Here is a 21,275-nt window from a genome sequence, read left to right as displayed (position 1 = left end):
TTGCACATACATTAGAGAAATAAGACTTTTTTTAACAACCAAAAATAACTAAAGTGCATGTTATGCATTTTTTCGAGAAACTGACTTCTTCATGTTACACGAAGTGATATAGGTTTACGTGTACAATAAGCACATTTTGAAAACAATGTTTGCTCACGTGTACAATAAACACATTTTGAAAACAATGTTTGCTCACGTGTACAATAAACACAATTTAAAAACAATGATTGCTCGTTACAACATATACTCGTGTTTACCCGTATAACGCCATATACCAGTTTTTCACAACCCAGTCAGATGCTCATATCCTTCACACCAAACAGCATCAATGCTCTCATTTGCTTGAACTTCTATATCCGTTACGTCATACGATTATACTGTTGCTGAGATTGCACCTAAGAAGAATATCCATGTAAACGCACATTCACAACTCGCATCTTTCCGTAACCTTTACGAACATTCGTCACCACTCGCCCCTTTCCGTAACCTGCAAAAATATACGGCTTGTCTCGGAATAACACGAATTGGTCACGAATGCTTTACGAAGGCTTGTCCCGGAATGGCACGAGTTGGTCACTAATGGGAAACAATTTTACGTAACTCATTCGTAACTGCTCGTGTCATTCCGGCACACGTAATTTATGATCTATTACACATATCAAGACAAATAGCTTGTATCACAGCTGCTTCAACAATGTCCTAAATACAAGTGTACAATACTGACGTTTAGCATGTTATTTATCTAATGTACGCAAGTTCAACCTTAAAGCATATTCCGTCGTTCATGCCATATGTACTCATTTGGACTCAGGCTGGAAGTTGTGAACCAAAGTGTCATCCATAGTCACAAATTGTTACAAGAACCTTTCTGGTCAGCTTCCAACAGAGCGCGATTATCACAAGACGTGTTTTCTATCAGAAGCTGATACTATCTTATCCTCATTGCCAAAGTTTATGTGATAATGGAATTTACACTTTCCGGGTATTATAATCTAGCATATGAGGCTTGGAACCTATCAACCATCGTAGATACCAGCGATCCAGGCATCTTGTTCATCGTGGCTCGTCCGAAAAAAAGAAGACTTTTATCTGATTACATGTACGTAGAATATGAAAATATGAAGGCCGCTCCCCAAAGTCAAATGTCCATTTAATGACAAGACCTTTTTTTGTGTTTGTGAATATTAGAAAATAGCGTTGAGAAGGTGCAGATCGTCTATAAAAAAAATCCAGGCCTACAGTACTTCCCATCAGCTGCAATGATGCTCCCAATGTATACATGAAGCAATCACTACGGTTGTCACAGTCAGTGCACACAACAGTCATCTCCTTCGCCGCCTTGTGATCATAAAACTTACAAATAGCATCTCCCCGAGGCAAGCCTGTCCACTAGCCTATACCAAAGCCTAGTTTCTACCCTTGCCACATTAAGGCCACATTTCTTGGCTCGACCCTGACGCCACCTCACGATCACGAGTTGTGTCCCTTGTAATGAAAACGCGATATCCAATCAGATCGTTGTTCTTATTTCGTATAGCTTCACAAAGATGGCGACTACCATAGGCGACGACCTAGTCGATCAGATAGCGAAACATTCGCGATTTCATCCCTGACACAAAAACATAGAATTCGTTGGGGGGTTTAAAAGATGAAAAAGACATATTCGTGTCATCAAAGACAGGCCGCGGCAAATCACTTTCATACGAAAGCGTACCAGTCGTGTATGTTGATTTTGTAAAAAGGTTCTCTCATTGGACTGTCGACATGTGCGATAGTCCAATCATATTTAGCACAGAAAAGTGGGCTTGATGTATTATAGCAAGGGTGGAAACAAGGCTTTGATAATAAGGCTAGTGGACGTTCTTGCCTCCGGAAGATTACATATAGAGGCGTAGACCATGCCGGTATATGGTCTCTGTAAGAGGCATACATATTAGTTTTTTCATTCACCACAACTAGTATTTTCCACAGCAAATGTCAGTCATGACGCTAAGCGTCACACAATGTTTTGACATACACCACGAAGATCGCTAATTACTCAACATATCAGCTCGGCGCTCACGATGGACGATAAAGGTGAGAGTCTGCGGTTAAACGGCGCCTGTAGCAAATGCTAGTAATATTGCGGGGACATCAGCTTCACATGTTGTATCCATGTTGAGAATCGAACCCAGGTATACGGCATGAAGAACGAACGCTTCATGCACAAGGCTATTCCAGTAGGTCAGCCGACTCAACGTCTGTCAGGACACCACAAGTTACACAAGGACCCAACCGGTCAGTACTGACCACTCGACGGGCACCTGTTCTCTGGTAGCGACTTAGACTTGCCCAATTCTGTTTGGTCTGTCCCATCACATGTCAACCTAGTCCCTCAGTCAGCAGGACGACCCACATCCCCTCCCTGCAAGCGTCCTTCTCAGATGTCTCACCAGGACAGAGCCAAGTTTGGGGGGAATTGTGTTAGGCTTCATGGGGTTTGGTTAGAAAATTCTCGAGAGGTTGTCTCCCATGACAATGGCAATTATTTTAGACTGAGCCACATTAATTGCCAAGAAGACTTGGGCAAGTCTTGCATCGACTGCTTGGGTAAAGGTTGTTGATGTTCCTGTTTCTGAATGCGCTATAGTCTTGAAACATGCGTCTAGGGTAACTACCCGCATGTAAAGCACTTCCGCACTATCCTAATAAAGCAAGCTTCTATCACCACGTGTTGTATCAACACTTTCGAAAAGGACGAAACTGAAGCAAGCAGGTGACTCGTGGCACATGATGAGGTCAGCTGACACAGGTACAGTTGGTGGGGGAGGGGGTTGGTGTCTGGGTACGTGAGGTCAGCTGACACAGGTACAGTTGGTGGGGGAGGGGGTTGGTGTCTGGGTACATCAGGTCAGCTGACACAGGTACAGTTGGTGGGGAGGGGGTTGGTGTCTGGGTTAATGAGGTCAGCTGACACAGGTACAGTTGGTGGGGAAGGGGGTTGCTGTCTGGGTACATCAGGTCAGCTGACACAGGTACAGTTGGTGGGGAGGGGGTTGGTGTCTTGGTACATCAGGTCAGCTGACACAGGTACAGTTGGCGGGGGAGGGGGTTGGTGTCTGGGTACATCAGGTCAGCTGACACAGGTACAGTTGGCGGGGGAGGGGGTTGGTGTCTGGGTACATCAGGTCAGCTGACACAGGTACAGTTGGCGGGGAGGGGGTTGGTGTCTGGGTACATCAGGTCAGCTGACACAGGTACAGTTGGCGGGGGATGGGGTTGGTGTCTGGGTACATGAGGTCAGCTGACACAGGTACCGTTGTTGGGGAGGGGGTTGGTGTCTGGGTACATCAGGTCAGCTGACACAGGTACTGTTGGCGGGGGAGGGGGTTGGTGTCTGGGTACATGAGGTCAGCTGACACAGGTACAGTTGGTGGGGAGGGGGTTGGTGTCTGGGTACATCAGGTCAGCTGACACAGGTACAGTTGGTGGGGAGGGGGTTGGTGTCTGGGTTGATGAGGTCAGCTGACACAGGTACAGTTGGTGGGGAAGGGGGTTGCTGTCTGGGTACATCAGGTCAGCTGACACAGGTACAGTTGGTGGGGAGGGGGTTGGTGTCTGGGTACATCAGGTCAGCTGACACAGGTACAGTTGGCGGGGGAGGGGGCTGGTGTCTGGGTACATCAGGTCAGCTGACACAGGTACAGTTTGTGGGTAGGGGGTTGGTGTCTGGGTACATCAGGTCATCTGACACAGGTACAGTTGGTGGGGAAGGGGGTTGCTGTCTGGGTACATCAGGTCAGCTGACACAGGTACAGTTGGTGGGGAGGGGGTTGGTGTCTTGGTACATCAGGTCAGCTGACACAGGTACAGTTGGCGGGGGAGGGGGTTGGTGTCTGGGTACATCAGGTCAGCTGACACAGGTACAGTTGGCGGGGGAGGGGGTTGGTGTCTGGGTACATCAGGTCAGCTGACACAGGTACAGTTGGCGGGGAGGGGGTTGGTGTCCGGGTACATCAGGTCAGCTGACACAGGTACAGTTGGCGGGGGAGGGGGTTGGTGTCTGGGTACATCAGGTCAGCTGACACAGGTACCGTTGTTGGGGAGGGGGTTGGTGTCTGGGTACATACGGTCATCTGACACAGGTACAGTTGGTGGGGAGGGGGTTGGTGTCTGGGTACATAAGGTCAGCTGACACAGGTACAGTTGGTGGGGAGGGGGTTGGTGTCTGGGTACATGAGGTCAGCTGAAACAGGTACAGTTGGTGGGGGGGGGGGGTTGGTGTCTGGGTACATGAGGTCATCTGACACAGGTACCGTTGGTGGGGAGGGGGTTGGTGTCTGGGTACATTAGGTAAGCTGGGTACATTGCATACCATATATGAACGTTCATACGAAATGGTGGACACAACATGAAGGTGAAGGGTGTCCTGCATACTCCGCCTTCAACGACAGCGACGTGATGAAGGCGGCGCCCGAAACACAGTTCTCTTGGGGCCGTCTTTCGCCCACATGTAGACACCACGCCTAAAGCGTCAGGTCTACCTGAAATCTCACCTATCCTCCAGGTTTTCGTGGCTCGAAGGATTAGAATGAAAATAGCCTCGTCATCTAAAGGAATGTTTCGAGCTCTCAAAATACCCTTTCTGTGTTCAAGACATCGTCACCAGCGTTGTGGTAGATTAGGAGTTTGGGGGAACTATTGAACGATGCGGTTCTTGAATCCATAAAACTGCATATGTAACTTTGTATACATTCACTGGCAATGTATAATACTCGTTCGAAGAACCCTTTCACACGTATATCCTGTTTCAAACAGTTTTTCACCTTTGTTCACTGTACAGAATAATATTCCATGTCATGATTGTTTCCATGGCGTCATGTTCGGTGGCATTAACACTTTCTTAAGGGGAGACAACCGCTCAAACAACTTGGCCTACTCGACTCCGTCCAAGAAGACCTCAGTCAGCACCATATTGGAACTACTTTCGTGCACGTGACACATCACACAACAAAACCTGTCGTGAAGACATTCAAATTGTCAGATACAAAAGCTGCTCTGGGTATATGTAGGTAGCGGAATAAGCTGAGTGGACCCGAGACGACCCGAGTGGATCCGAGTGTTTCTCATATGTGAATGAGTTGCTGAAGGATGCTGACGCCGAGCATGGTGACGCACGACCTCCAGTTGAAGTTGCCCTGGGGTATGTAGTTGCGGCTGAGGCTGTCCATGCTGAGGGCGCGATGAAGCACCGAGTCCATGAACGAACCCTGGTCCAGGCAGTAGCGTTGACTTTTATTCCTCATCAGCAGCGACTTGGGGATGGCGACGATTATGGACTCCGAGGTAATGTCTGTCTGTGTGGACACATCCTGGGGAGAGAGGAGACGCATCAGTTGGCATTACATTGGTGTGTGAGTGGGTGGATGGGCGAGTGAGTGTGTGGCTTGGCGAGTGGATTGGCGAATGAGTGGCTGGGCGAGTGAGTGTGTGGCTGGGCGAGTGAGTGTGTGGCTGGGCGAGTAGATTGGCGAATGAGTGGCTGGGCGAGTGAGTGTGTGGCTTGGCGAATGAGTGGCTGGGCGAGTGAGTGTGTGGCTGGGCGAGTAGATTGGCGAATGAGTGGCTGGGCGAGTGAGTGTGTGGCTTGGCGAGTGGATTGGCGAATGAGTGGCTGGGCGAGTGAGTGTGTGGCTGGGCGAGTAGATTGGCGAATGAGTGGCTGGGCGAGTGAGTGTGTGGCTTGGCGAGTGGATTGGCGAATGAGTGGCTGGGCGAGTGAGTGTGTGGCTGGGCGAGTGAGTGTGTGGCTGGGCGAGTGGATTGGCGAATGAGTGGATGGGCGAATGAGTGTGTGGCTGGGCGAGTGGATTGGCGAATGAGTGGATGGGCGAATGAGTGTGTCGCTGGGCGAGAGGATTGGCGAAAACGGGGATGGGCGAGTGAGTGTGTGGCTTTGCGAGTGGATTGGCGAATGAGTGGATGGGCGAGTGAGTGGGTTGCTTTGTTGGTTTGGATGAGTTTGTGGCTGATGAGTGTGTGGGTTGACATTGGCCATATAAAACGATCTTTCAGCATAATCATGATAGTCTAAAAGCGTCATTAGTAAGTTCATCAATGTTGACAAAATGTATAAATGTATCAATATACTTCTTTAACTTTGTTTATATATATTTATATATAACTTCATAAACTGTTTATACAACATAAGAGCGAGTATTTTCTACAGAATATCATCAGATACACTTTACCCTCACTGAAGAACGCGCCATGAGTTGTTTCTGGTGATAATTTCCAATACCGTGAAACTTGTTTCAAACCCAGTGTACGTATTTCGTTCACATGAACTGTTCATGATAAAGAGACTATGGCTACACGGTACCGTCATTATTGAACCCAACATTGTCATTGCCTTCAGGACAGTCATTTCTTAAATTGCGTTAAGTATCGTGATGGGGTAGGCTAGTGGTTAAAACATTCGCTCGTCACGCCGAAGCCTCGGGTTCGATTCCTTACGTGGGTACAATGTGTGAAGTCTATTTCTGGTGTCCACCGCCGTGATATTGTTGGAATATTGCTAAAAGTGGCGGAAAAAGCATACTTACTCACTCAGTGTCGTGATTCAAGGGAATGGATAAGATTACATATCGCCCTACTTTACATCTGCATGTGTTGATGCCGTGTACCAGCTGCCTCGGATCACACCACTGATTCACATTCCTGTACTGATGTATATACGTAGGTAATACGTCATAGATAGGGCCCAGTCTGGTGACAGTGTGTGTTGAAATAAGAGTTATAGCCTCGTAATGATTGAGAATCTATTTAATAATCACACAATAGCGAAGTATAAGATATATTGATGCATTACGGTGGCCGTAATGGATTTGTACCACTCGACAAACCACGATTAATATAACTCTAGTCACGTGATCGCTCAGTGCTGTTTGGCTTTTTGCGAATACTGCTGTTGACAATAATGTATTAAAGAGTTATTGCAGAAAAAAAGGGCTGGAGGGGGTTATTTGATTAGTAAACAACATAAAGACATCAAGTCGAGTCCAGGTTGTTTCTAAAATAAAATAAAACGAAACACAACCTCTTTACACATGTAGTTGCCGCTATTTAACCTCACGTCCAACGTTACAACGCCAACCAATCGGAATGGCTTGCAAAGTCGGTGTGATATGGGTATACATGCTCCAGGCGATGGAGGGATTGTCACAGCCACGAGATCACTCAGTGATGACTTTCTAGACTTACTAGTCTACGTATTAATCACAATCCAGGTCCATACGGCCAATATATTAATAGAGTCACAATCTCATTAAAATCAGACCTCAGTTCTCGCTACCGCTAAGCAAAGATCTGAGGACATCCCATTAGGGGTCACGTCAGAACGACCTTTCATCCGACCAATCAGAGCATCGCTTACCAGATTATGAAAGTGACAGTCGGAATGTGATTTCTAATCATGCAACCTCGAAAAGTTTAACTCCGAACGATAGTTACGGGTTTAACGACTGAATCCATACAATCTAGACCATCTATTAGCCATTCCAGAATGTTCTTTTGTTCAGGTTTCAAATTTGTAATCGAGAATTTGTCAAAATATGTTTCGAAGCGTAGTCGCCAATTTGAAATTAGTGCCGTAAAGCACGAGAAAGCTGCCTTCTGATTGGTCATTCCATTGGTCGGTCAAAGTTCGCACAAGGTCGGTCTGACGTGAGCCGTAATGGGATGTCCTCAGATCTTTGTTTAGCTGTAGCGAGAACTAAGATCTGATTTTAATGAGATTGATAGAGTCAAGGCCATGCAGACCAATGGTTCATAACATGCACGTGCCACCATGGTAATATAACATGCATCAGTTAACACTGGCAGTACCAAACCGTCATCAGTCGGATCTCACAACAAGCAGTGAGCACTGTACAGCGGTTACAACTGCCGGAACTATATGACAGGTATGGTATGTAGTGTCTGGTTGCGAATAAATGTTCATGAAAACAATAGTATCAGCCCACGCAAACGCAACCATGCAATCAAAGCCTTGCGTTGTTCTGGGCTATCAGGTATATAGTATTGATATGCTGGAGCAGATGGTGCCCTCGCGGGAAGTGTTCATTGTATGTAAGTAGGTATATATTGATCTGATGCATGGGCTCCAGACCGTAATTCTGATATAAAACTCTCGTAATGTTCATAATGATAACCTGCTGAATTAGTTTTCCGTCAGTTTTATTAAATATTAACGATCTTTGTGAGTATTGAATGGTTGAATGTTGTGTTTCGGCTTTATTCAAGTTAAATCATATCAGAGAGAGAGAGAGAGAGAGAGAGAGAGAGAGAGAGAGAGAGAGAGATCCATGCTCATTATGTCTGCTGTCGACCTTGATTATTTACAGACCGCCGTCATTTAGCTGTTATTAACAGACCGCCGTCATTTAGCTGGAATATTGTTGAGTGCGGCGTCAAACAACAAACAAACGTTTTTGGTGATATCTTGAAGTAGTCTACAAGCCAATGATTAGCTTAATTACACAGAAACGCCTCCCTTTGACAGTTGATCACAGAACCTGTACCCCTGTACCCTACCCCCTGAACCCTGTACAATTTCTGAGTTTCAATTTGGAAATCACCTCGTAACAATTCATACACTGTATTTGTGATATGTGGCCGTCATGTGTGAACAAAATTTGTGAACCTAATTTCTGAAATAAGGTCTCTGTTTTCAGACACAGCAGTGAGCTGATGCCTTTAATAGAGTGAGTGAGTGAGTGAGTATGGTTCTACGCCGCTTTTAGCAATATTCCAGCAAAATCACGGCGGTGGATCACAAGCCAATGATTAGCTTAATTACACAGAAACGCCTCCCTTTGACAGTTGATCACAGAACCTGTACCCCTGTACCCCCCCCCCCCCCCACCCCCACCCCACCCCACCCCCACCCCCACCCCCACCCCCCACCCCCGAACCCTGTACCCCCACCGCATACTGCTCACATTATTAAACAAATCAGTGAAACACATGGTATTTGAGAGCAGTGTGGGTTTAAAGTGCAGTGTGGGTTCACACCCGCGTGCACAGAGCAGGTAGAGGGTGTGTGCGACTTCGATAGACGCATCTACCCTTGGTTCCCGACATACCGTAAGTTTACGTGTCGCGATTGACAGAGGCAGCTAAAGACTCAAACGCTCGTAAAATATCGAATGGTGTAGTGACCAGGTTGCAAAGTGGGATTTAGAGTTACCTCCCTTGGTTGTTGGCAATTTAACCAAGGTCAGCTTGATCGTCCGAGATATCATAGTTTCTAGGAGGCTAGCTTGACCAATATAAGAGCGACACGAGGGCGGTCCGTGGCCTTTTACGGCCTATATACAGCGTCTTATATATTTGCCAAGTGCGGATTCGGCACCTCTCTGAAAACACCGACTTCCTGCCAGCTTCCAACATTATGCCGGATTCGAGAACGGACCACGGGCCTCTTTCAAGGCATTCGACCGTGACAAATTCTGGATATTCGTGAGTACACTGACATATATCAGAGGGCCTGCTACCTATTGCGGATGCCACTTATTTGACCCAGTGTGTTGCCTTTTCCGATTGTAACCATACAAAACTGTGTTCATGTTTTGATGTCACAATTTCTGAGTTTCAATTTTGAAATCACCTCGGAACAATTCATACACTGTATTTGTGATATGTGGCCGTCATGTGTGAACAAAATTTGTGAACCTTATTTCTGAAATAATGTCTCTGTTTTCACACACAGCAATGAGCTGATGCCTTTAATAGAGTGAGTGAGTGAGTGAGTGAGTATGGTTTTACGCCGCTTTTAGCAATATTCTAGCAATATCACGGCGGGGGACACCAGAAATGGGCTTCACACATTGTACCCATGTCGGGAATCGAACCCGGGTCTTCGGCGTGACGAGCGAACGCTTTAACTACTAGGCTACCCGACCGCCCCCCTTTAATAGACGCAACATCCTTGCTTCCAATTTAGTTTGAGTCGGCGTCTATTACAGACCAGGTCTATTTGTTCTTCCAATTTAGTTTCAGAGCAAAAACGGCAGCAGGAGTGTTATGTGTTTACAGAAGATAAAATTCATTTTCTCCGACTAAAGTTCAAACTAAATCCCCAACTCGCTAGCGAACGCGGAGGCGTCCTTTGAATAGGTTGTTGAAGTCATCAGTCTTGGTATTTTTTTTAAACCTCGACTTGACAAGTTAAAATGAAGATAAACACACGAATCATGACGAAAGAATACAGGGTTTGTCCTTCTGTTCGGGATTTTGATAATATGTTTACAGTTACCATGGCAACAGGTACGTAAAACGTGACCACGATTGATTGCAATGGATATCCATGATTGCGAGAGCCACGTTCTCCTGACAAAACACATAACATACAAGGCACGTTAAAAAGCTAGATAAATACTAGTTCTGTCATGACATCAATCAGACATACACCTTGTCAACTTTCACCAAAGCCTGCAGCATGAAGGAGGTGAAAACAGACGCCGCAGAAACGACAAATGAGTATTTGTTTCCTGAATCGGTTTTTTTTTCACTTCTACTCCGAGATAAGATAATTTGATCGACATCATTCTCGTATATCTATTGCACTCGTGTATCTACATTCGGTATGCTAAACACCCTGGAACCCATCACTACCATAGCCTCGTTTCCGAAATGACGTTAGCATCACGTGGTCTGTTATTATTATTTGTTTGTTTGTTTGTTTGTTGTTTAACGACGCACTCAGCAACCTTCCACCTATATGACGGCGGTCTGTAAATAATGGAGTCTGGACCAGACAATCCAGTGATTAACATCATGAGCATCGATCTACGCAATTGGGATACGATGACATGCATCAACCAAGTCAGCGAGCCTGACCACCCGATTCCCAATTGCGTGGATCGATGCTCATGATGTCAATAACTGGATTGTCTGGTCCAGACTCGATTATTTTTCAGACCGCCGTCATATAGCTGGACTATTGCTGAGTGCGGCGTTAAACAACAAACAAATTAAACAAACACAATGATAACAGATTCGACATGTATAGAACATGGGGCGGCTGTTATACTTCCTAAAGCAACTGCTTAATCGATGTTTGTGGTGTCCGTGGATATTAGTCTGAGTGAGTTGGACTTAACGCCGATTTTAACGGTATTCCAGTCATATCACGGCATGTCAGCTTAATGTGGGAGGAAGGCCCAAAGTAATGCAGGTCTCAGACGTTTACTACTTCGGTGAAAACCACGAGCACGGGTATGGTGCCGACAAACCTAGAAACATAATCGGGATTCGAACCCACAATCATAGGTTTCTGGACAACGAATCACGGCGCCACCTGCCCCCCCCCCCCCCCTCTCCGTGGATATCAAACCGATACTCTGGTAGTCTCGCATGTCAATGCCGTTACATGCATTGCCATCTAGGCTACATAAACCCGGTTAAACAACTCTCGCGGTTGCTATGGTAAGTACACTGATGTATGATATATGATGTGTGCACACGGCACTGATTTTAAGGCATAATATATAGGCTGCTATATTAACAACAGAACATGATCACTTAACTATTTTACTCTTAAAGTTTACATTGTTGAAGGCACGGACCTATATATATATAAAGGTGAAAGATCAGATTTCATAGACTATCGTGAAATTAATTACCATGGTATTTGTCAATATATCGGCGTTATACAAACAAGGGGGCGGTCGGGTAGCCTTGTGGTTAAAGCGTTCGGTCGTCACGCCAATGACCCGGGTTCGGTACAATTTGTGAAGCCCATTTCTGGTGTCCCCCGCCGTGATATTGTTGGAATATTGCTGAAAGCGGCGTAAAACCAAACTCACTCACTATACAAACAAGAGCAATCCGAACATGGTTTACCGCTAAAAATAGATTCACAAGAAAGAAAATAAATTTGACACAAAGCAAGTACTGCCAAGGACCAGTCTTTAAATTCCCTACAAGGACAACAAAAGTTTTTGAAGTGTTTGATTGACGTGTACCAAACTAATATAGTTTAAGTTAAAGATCCGTGTGTCTCTTGACGGAAATACATAATGTGCTACACGTGTAGTCAGCGTTCATATACTCTAGTATGTTATCACTCAAAATGTTGGGTATTGTCCAAGGTATAGTGTAATTTTCAGCCTTTGTCAAAATTAATTCGTTCCATGTGTGAAACTCGTTCATTGTGTCTGTGTAGTCCCGGTAATCAATGACTCGACAGGCGACAGTCAAACTAAATGATTAACGAATTTTGAAGAGCTGCTAATTCGTCCGAGGCAAATCCAATGTTATCATTTCGTGTGTTGTTGTAGTGTGGTCACTGTTATTAAATCAGACACAATGCTAGGGGTCAAGGACGTGTTAGCACGTTGGCTGCACGTGAGAAACGAGCACCTGGCCTCAACAATTAGTATGCACGCAGGGAATCGATATCTCCATACAAACAACTGGCAACTCGCCCTTGACATCATGACGATAATTTCAATGAAAATTTGAGTCACATAGTCTGTTGTAGACACAGACGATGCCTGTTCATGACGTATTGGCAGGTCATATTGTTTATTAGGTTATGATGTAAATCATCTGAGATTTGTACCGGGCGAACCCAAGCTTTCGTCGACCTCACAAGGGGTCAATAGCCATGATCTATGACAGTTGCATCTTGCATTTGCTTTTTAAAAAATCTACTTAAATAGTTAAAGCGTTGTTGATCACCGCGGAGTAACTTTGTATTGAGTTGCTAAAATTAAACCACAGCTGACATTTTCCTGCCACTGATGATCAATCGAAGACTGTTTATTTCTGATAAACACAATTACTTATGGAACAGACGCGCTCGTTGAAGCCACAAGGCTCCAGGCATTGCGTATTGCACCAGAACAATTGTGTATTGATTCCCACGTGGTGTATTGTTTCAGGGCGGCAGTGGGAACCAGAATATATACCAAGTATCGATCCATGTCACGACTTTTCAGTTCGACCTGACTCACCTTCAACGCGAAATAGCTGACGCAGCACTTTAAAAAGAAAATAATCCTAACTGAATAATTTATGTGTGTGCGTCTTCGCGGTTATGGGCATATGTACGTGGGTGGGTGTGTGCGTGCGTGCGTGCGTGTGTGTGTGTGTCGGAAGTATCATGTTTCAAGGCTTATCTCGAGTTGCACTGAATCCAAGCCACGACTCATAACCTATACTTTGATATAGAGTTATACTGATGTATGTAGTTCAGGCTTTGAATGATGACGTTCCGTTACTCTTAAAAGGATATGTTGTAATGGCTGTCAAGGAGCCTGTTTATTATTCAGTGTTTTCGTATCAGCTACCACACCACTGACTTCCTCTAGACCCATTGTACTACACCACTGACTTCCTCTAGACCCATTGTACTACACCACTGACTTCCTCTAGACCCATTGTACTACACCACTGACTTCCTCTAGACCCATTGTACTACACCACTGACTTCCTCTAGACCCAATGTACTACACCACTGACTTCCTCTAGACCCAATGTACTACACCACTGACTTCCTCTAGACCCAATGTACTACACCACTGACTTCCTCTAGACCCAGTGTACTACTCCACTGACTTCCTCTAGACCCATTGTACTACACCACTGACTTCCTCTAGACACATTGTACTACACCACTGACTTCCTCTAGACCCATTGTACTACACCACTGACTTCCTCTAGACCCATTGTACTACACCACTGACTTCCTCTAGACCCATTGTACTACACCACTGACTTCCTCTAGACCCATTGTACTACACCACTGACTTCCTCTAGACCCATTGTACTACACCACTGACTTCCTCTAGACCCAATGTACTACACCACTGACTTCCTCTAGACCCATTGTACTACACCACTGACTTCCTCTAGACCCAATGTACTACACCACTGACTTCCTCTAGACCCATTGTACTACACCACTGACTTCCTCTAGACCCAATGTACTACACCACTGACTTCCTCTAGACCCAATGTACTACACCACTGACTTCCTCTAGACCCAGTGTACTACTCCACTGACTTCCTCTAGACCCATTGTACTACACCACTGACTTCCTCTAGACACATTGTACTACACCACTGACTTCCTCTAGACCCATTGTACTACACCACTGACTTCCTCTAGGCCCAGTGTACTACACCACTGACTTCCTCTAGACCCAATGTACTACACCACTGACTTCCTCTAGACCCAATGTACTACACCACTGACTTCCTCTAGACCCAATGTACTACACCACTGACTTCCTCTAGACCCATTGTACTACTCCACTGACTTCCTCTAGACCCATTGTACTACACCACTGACTTCCTCTAGACCCATTGTACTACACCACTGACTTCCTCTAGACCCATTGTACTACTCCACTGACTTCCTCTAGACCCATTGTACTACTCCACTGACTTCCTCTAGACCCAATGTACTACACCACTGACTTCCTCTAGACCCAATGTACTACACCACTGACTTCCTCTAGACCCAATGTACTACACCACTGACTTCCTCTAGACCCATTGTACTACTCCACTGGCTTCCTCTAGACCCATTGTACTACACCACTGACTTCCTCTAGACCCATTGTACTACACCACTGACTTCCTCTAGACCCATTGTACTACTCCACTGACTTCCTCTAGACCCATTGTACTACTCCACTGACTTCCTCTAGACCCAATGTACTACACCACTGACTTCCTCTAGACCCAATGTACTACACCACTGACTTCCTCTTGACCCAATGTACTACACCACTGACTTCCTCTAGACCCATTGTACTACACCACTGACTTCCTCTAGACCCAATGTACTACACCACTGACTTCCTCTAGACCCATTGTACTACACCACTGACTTCCTCTAGACCCAATGTACTACACCACTGACTTCCTCTAGACCCAATGTACTACTCCACTGACTTCCTCTAGACCCATTGTACTACACCACTGACTTCCTCTAGACCCATTGTACTACTCCACTGACTTCCTCTAGACCCATTGTACTACTCCACTGACTTCCTCTAGACCCAATGTACTACACCACTGACTTCCTCTAGACCCATTGTACTACACCACTGACTTCCTCTAGGCCCATTGTACTACACCACTGACTTCCTCTAGACCCATTGTACTACACCACTGACTTCCTCTAGACCCATTGTACTACACCACTGACTTCCTCTAGACCCAGTGTACTACACCACTGACTTCCTCTAGACCCATTGTACTACTCCACTGACTTCCTCTAGACCCATTGTACTACTCCACTGAATTCCTCTAGACCCAATGTACTACACCACTGACTTCCTCTAGACCCAATGTACTACACCACTGACTTCCTCTAGACCCATTGTACTACACCACTGACTTCCTCTAGGCCCATTGTACTACACCACTGACTTCCTCTAGACCCAGTGTACTACACCACTGACTTCCTCTAGACCCATTGTACTACACCACTGACTTCCTCTAGACCCAGTGTACTACACCACTGACTTCCACTGACTTCCTCTAGACCCATTGCACTACACCACTGACTTCCTCTAGACCCAATGTACTACACCACTGACTTCCTCTAGACCCAATGTACCACACCGCTGACTTCCTCTAGACCCAATGTACTACACCACTGACTTCCTCTAGACCCAATGTACTACACCACTGACTTCCTCTAGACCCAGTGTACTACACCACTGACTTCCTCTAGACCCAGTGTACTACACCACTGACTTCCACTGACTTCCTCTAGACCCATTGCACTACACCACTGACTTCCTCTAGACCCAATGTACTACACCACTGACTTCCTCTAGACCCAATGTACCACACCGCTGACTTCCTCTAGACCCAATGTACTACACCACTGACTTCCTCTAGACCCAATGTACTACACCACTGACTTCCTCTAGACCCATTGCACTACACCACTGACTTCCTCTAGACCCATTGTACTACACCACTGACTTCCTCTAGACCCAATGTACTACACCACTGACTTCCTCTAGACCCATTGTACTACTCCACTGACTTCCTCTAGACCCATTGCACTACACCACTGACTTCCTCTAGACCCAGTGTACTACACCACTGACTTCCTCTAGACCCAATGTACTACACCACTGACTTCCTCTAGACCCATTGCACTACACCACTGACTTCCTCTAGACCCAATGTACTACACCACTGACTTCCTCTAGACCCAGTGTACTACACCACTGACTTCCTCTAGACCCAGTGTACTACACCACTGACTTCCACTGACTTCCTCTAGATCCAGTGTACTACACCACTGACTTCCTCTAGATCCAGTGTACTACACCACTGACTTCCTCTAGACCCAATGTACTACACCACTGACTTCCTCTAGATCCATTGCACTACACCACTGACTTCCTCTAGACCCATTGCACTTACACCACTGACTTCCTCTAGACCCAGTGTACTACACCACTGACTTCCTCTAGACCCAGTGTACTACACCACTGACTTCCTCTAGACCCAATGTACTATACCACTGACTTCCTCTTGACCCAATGTACTACACCACTGACTTCCTCTAGACCCTTTGTACTACACCACTGACTTCCTCTAGACCCATTGTACTACACCACTGACTTCCTCTAGACCCAATGTACTACACCACTGACTTCCTCTAGACCCAGTGTACTACACCACTGACTTCCTCTAGACCCATTGTACTACACCACTGACTTCCTCTAGACCCAATGTACTACACCACTGACTTCCTCTAGACCCATTGTACTACTCCACTGACTTCCTCTAGACCCATTGTACTACACCACTGACTTCCTCTAGACCCATTGTACTACTCCACTGACTTCCTCTAGACCCTTTGTACTACACCACTGACTTCCTCTAGACCCATTGTACTACACCACTGACTTCCTCTAGACCCAATGTACTACACCACTGACTTCCTCTAGACCCAATGTACTACACCACTGACTTCCTCTAGACCCATTGTACTACACCACTGACTTCCTCTAGACCCATTGTACTACACCACTGACTTCCTCTAGATCCAGTGTACTACACCACTGACTTCCTCTGGACCCATTGTACTTACACCACTGACTTCCTCTAGATCCAGTGTACTACACCACTGACTTCCTCTAGATCCAGTGTACTACACCACTGACTTCCTCTAGACCCAATGTACTACACCACTGACTTCCTCTAGACCCAATGTACTACACCACTGACTTCCTCTAGACCCAATGTACTACACCACTGACTTCCTCTAGACCCATTGTACTACTCCACTGACTTCCTCTAGACCCATTGTACTACACCACTGACTTCCTCTAGACCCATTGTACTACACCACTGACTTCCTCTAGACCCATTGTACTACTCCACTGACTTCCTCTAGACCCATTGTACTACTCCACTGACTTCCTCTAGACCCAATGTACTACACCACTGACTTCCTCTGGACCCATTGTACTACACCACTGACTTCCTCTGGACCCATTGTACTACACCACTGACTTCCTCTAGACCCATTGTACTACACCACTGACTTCCTCTAGATCCAGTGTACTACACCACTGACTTCCTCTGGACCCATTGTACTTACACCACTGACTTCCTCTAGACCCATTGTACTTACACCACTGACTTCCTCTAGACCCATTGTACTACACCACTGACTTCCCCTAGGCCAAATGTACTACACCACTGACTTCCTCTAGACCCATTGTACTACACCACTGACTTCCTCTAGATCCATTGCACTACACCACTGACTTCCTCTAGACCCATTGCACTTACACCACTGACTTCCTCTAGACCCAGTGTACTACACCACTGACTTCCTCTAGACCCAGTGTACTACACCACTGACTTCCTCTAGACCCAATGTACTACACCACTGACTTCCTCTTGACCCAATGTACTACACCACTGACTTCCTCTAGACCCTTTGTACTACACCACTGACTTCCTCTAGACCCATTGTACTACACCACTGACTTCCTCTAGACCCAATGTACTACACCACTGACTTCCTCTAGACCCTTTGTACTACACCACTGACTTCCTCTAGACCCATTGTACTACACCACTGACTTCCTCTAGACCCAATGTACTACACCACTGACTTCCTCTAGACCCATTGTACTACTCCACTGACTTCCTCTAGACCCATTGTACTACACCACTGACTTCCTCTAGACCCATTGTACTACTCCACTGACTTCCTCTAGACCCTTTGTACTACACCACTGACTTCCTCTAGACCCATTGTACTACACCACTGACTTCCTCTAGACCCATTGCACTAAACCACTGACTTCCTCTAGACCCAATGTACTACACCACTGACTTCCTCTAGACCCTTTGTACTACACCACTGACTTCCTCTAGACCCATTGTACTACACCACTGACTTCCTCTAGATCCAGTGTACTACACCACTGACTTCCTCTGGACCCATTGTACTTACACCACTGACTTCCTCTAGACCCATTGTACTTACACCACTGACTTCCTCTAGACCCATTGTACTACACCACTGACTTCCCCTAGGCCAAATGTACTACACCACTGACTTCCTCTAGACCCATTGTACTACACCACTGACTTCCTCTAGACCCAGTGTACTACACCACTGACTTCCACTGACTTCCTCTAGACCCAATGTACTACACCACTGACTTCCTCTAGACCCAATGTACTACACCACTGACTTCCTCTAGACCCAGTGTACTACACCACTGACTTCCTCTAGACCCATTGTACTACACCACTGACTTCCTCTAGACCCATTGTACTACACCACTGACTTCCTCTAGACCCAATGTACTACACCACTGACTTCCTCTAGACCCAATGTACTACTCCACTGACTTCCTCTAGACCCATTGTACTACACCACTGACTTCCCCTGGACAAAATACACCACACAGCTTACCCCCTCTAGAGACATGGAATATAAACAGTATGATTTTCTTTGTAAATTATTGATATCGCTATTGAAACTCAATATTCTATTGGGGCGATCGGGTAGCCTAATGGTTAAAACGTTCGCTCGTCACGCCGAAGACCCGAATTCCCGACATGGGTACCATGCCGTAGTTAACTTTTTTTGACAGGGGGGGGGGGGGGGGGGGGGGTTCAAATATTTATACAAGTATCACAACTGCCCCTGCGCCCCCCGCCTCGGCTGGGCTGGCTACGGCACTGGGTACAATGTGTGAAACCCATTTCTGGTGTCCCCCGCCGTGATATTGCTAAAAGCGGCGTAAAACCATACTCACTCAATATTCTATCTCTCATATATTACCTAGGAACGTGACACAACAAGAGGCTTTTCTGGAACTGTCCATTCTGTGAGTTAATAGTAAACGATGATGTCACACGTTGCTCTACCATGATGCTATTCTGCAAACGTGCGTCTGGCGAGGTGATATTAGTTTCCCCTAACGCCCACCAGCATGATAACAAACGCATGTATTAATAATCCATGTACGTTGTTACAATGTAGGGCATGTTAGTAATTCAGATAGGCATTGTATACACTCTTAGGTCCAATGAAACACAATGACTGCCTATGAACATCTAACAGCAGATGTGTTTCAGTGTATGCGCAGTTTGTGGGGCATCCTAGGTTGAACACACATTAGCCTTGCTCCAAGGCTGTACTGAATGAAAAGTCTATGAATGTGTAGTAATTCTATCACTTCTTTCTAGGCAAGTCTAGATATGTGGACAGAAAGGACTCCAGTCTCTTACAGGGAAAACTTGTTCTTATTATTTACATAATCTAGAAATTATGACTTGAACTAATAATTATTGCCTTACAGACTTGTGCAAGTCTATACACACATGCGAACTTATTCAACTGTTTTTCCCAATCTGTGCTGTTTGGAATGTCCTCAGGCCCTGTGGGTACCCGGGTTAGAATGGGTCCCCACCACTCTGTTACTTGTAAGAGGCGACTAAATGGATCGTGGGTCAGTCAGACTTGAAAGCGTGTCATCTACAATTACGGCTTTGGGCGTTCGTTGTTCATTATGTCAATCACGGGGTTATTAACTGCCGATGTCATGAAGCTCGAATATTGTGAAGAGCAGGGTTAAACACATAATGATAATTACATTTTGTCTCTTACCTGTTTTGCCCCTATTTTCTTCCTGAATTGTCCCACGGCATCAGAGACTGTTTTGTTCTTCGTGGTGAAGCGATGTAGGTTTATGAGTCTCATGGAGTAGGAACACTCCGGCATTGGGCACACGAAATGGCCGATCTCGGCGTGCTTGGGGTTATAGGTTCCCGCAAGCTTGCCCTCCCTGATGACTTCTTCTCTGAGTCGGGCCAGGCAGTCGGTGCAGAAGGTGTGTCCGCACGGTAAGATGCGGGGCCGACGAAACAGCTCCCCACACAGGTAGCAAACGAGAGACGAATCCTGCCAGTACCAATTCCCGCTCTCGTCAGAAGAGCAACTCCCTTCCATCGTCTCACTGGCTCGAACACTGGTCTCAATCAAACTGACCACCATTCTTCATGTACAGACGACAAGACACGGAGACATAAGATTCGGGCTCAGCCGAGGTCGGCATCTGATCACAGGGCATGCGGACGCCATGTACTGATGTATTCGGGTGCCACGTTTGATGTTCAGCCAAGAAAGGTTCTGTTAACATCCAATCATAACTCTCATTTTGTCTCATACACAGTGGCTGTTGATCCAGGCGATGCGTTCTGATCAATCAGATCCGGGTGCAGTTAATTCATCAGCCTTAACTCCTGCCTAACATCAACCAGATCTGTTATCGTCTGCCAGACACAGAAAATGGCGAGATTCCTTCGTGTCAATACAGTACACTCTGACATCTACAATGGTCGACATCCCCAAGATATCGACCCAATCCAGCCACAGTATCAAGCCGCGCTCTGTCGTCTGCTCGCTTTAGCTTCGTTATATCTCATCCACAGAGAGAGTATTGTCGTCTGGCGACAGCTAACGAATACCCTTTAGGCAGCAGTGAATGGGTCTACTTTAACACTATATCATTGTGATGTTGAAGACCTGTGGGCAGCTTTGAAAGGGTGGACATTGACACTTTATCATTGTGGTGTTAAAGACCTGTGGACTTGTTCACAATGACAGATGGTTATATTAAATAATAATGCACGTAATATCACGCAACAAAATGAGTGAGTTTTACGCCGCAATAGTCCAGGCAAGCATACCACGACGAAGACACCAGAAATAGGCCTCA

The 21,275-nt window shown here is 46.1% G+C and overlaps 1 protein-coding gene across 1 annotated transcript; it reads right to left on the bottom strand.

The window, feature by feature from the left end:
* Positions 1–1,543: 1,543 nt before the first annotated feature.
* LOC124136598 lies at positions 1,544–20,967 on the bottom strand. The gene is made up of 2 exons (XM_046502567.2): positions 20,165–20,967; positions 1,544–5,351 (listed from the first exon to the last, which is right to left on the bottom strand). Exons 1-2 carry the CDS (start codon positions 20,549–20,551, stop codon positions 5,106–5,108), a joined length of 633 nt encoding a protein of 210 aa, XP_046358523.1. The 5' UTR covers positions 20,552–20,967; the 3' UTR covers positions 1,544–5,105.
* Positions 20,968–21,275: the final 308 nt, after the last annotated feature.

This window comes from Haliotis rufescens, unplaced genomic scaffold (genome assembly GCF_023055435.1).
Source record: "Haliotis rufescens isolate VD_foot unplaced genomic scaffold, xgHalRufe1.0.p SCAF_12, whole genome shotgun sequence".
In the NCBI taxonomy this organism is placed as follows: domain Eukaryota; kingdom Metazoa; phylum Mollusca; class Gastropoda; order Lepetellida; family Haliotidae; genus Haliotis; species Haliotis rufescens.
Note: the sequence above shows the minus strand (reverse complement) of the source record. Positions and strands in the feature narration are given on the sequence as shown.

Coding starts and splice junctions, on each gene's coding strand:
- LOC124136598 (XM_046502567.2), bottom strand. CDS start 20,551: ATGGTGGTCAGTTTGATTGAGACCAGTGTTCGAGCCAGTGAGACGATG. Junction 5,352..20,164: donor AGAAAATAGGGGCAAAACAG/GTAAGAGACAAA, acceptor CTCTCTCCCCAG/GATGTGTCCACACAGACAGA.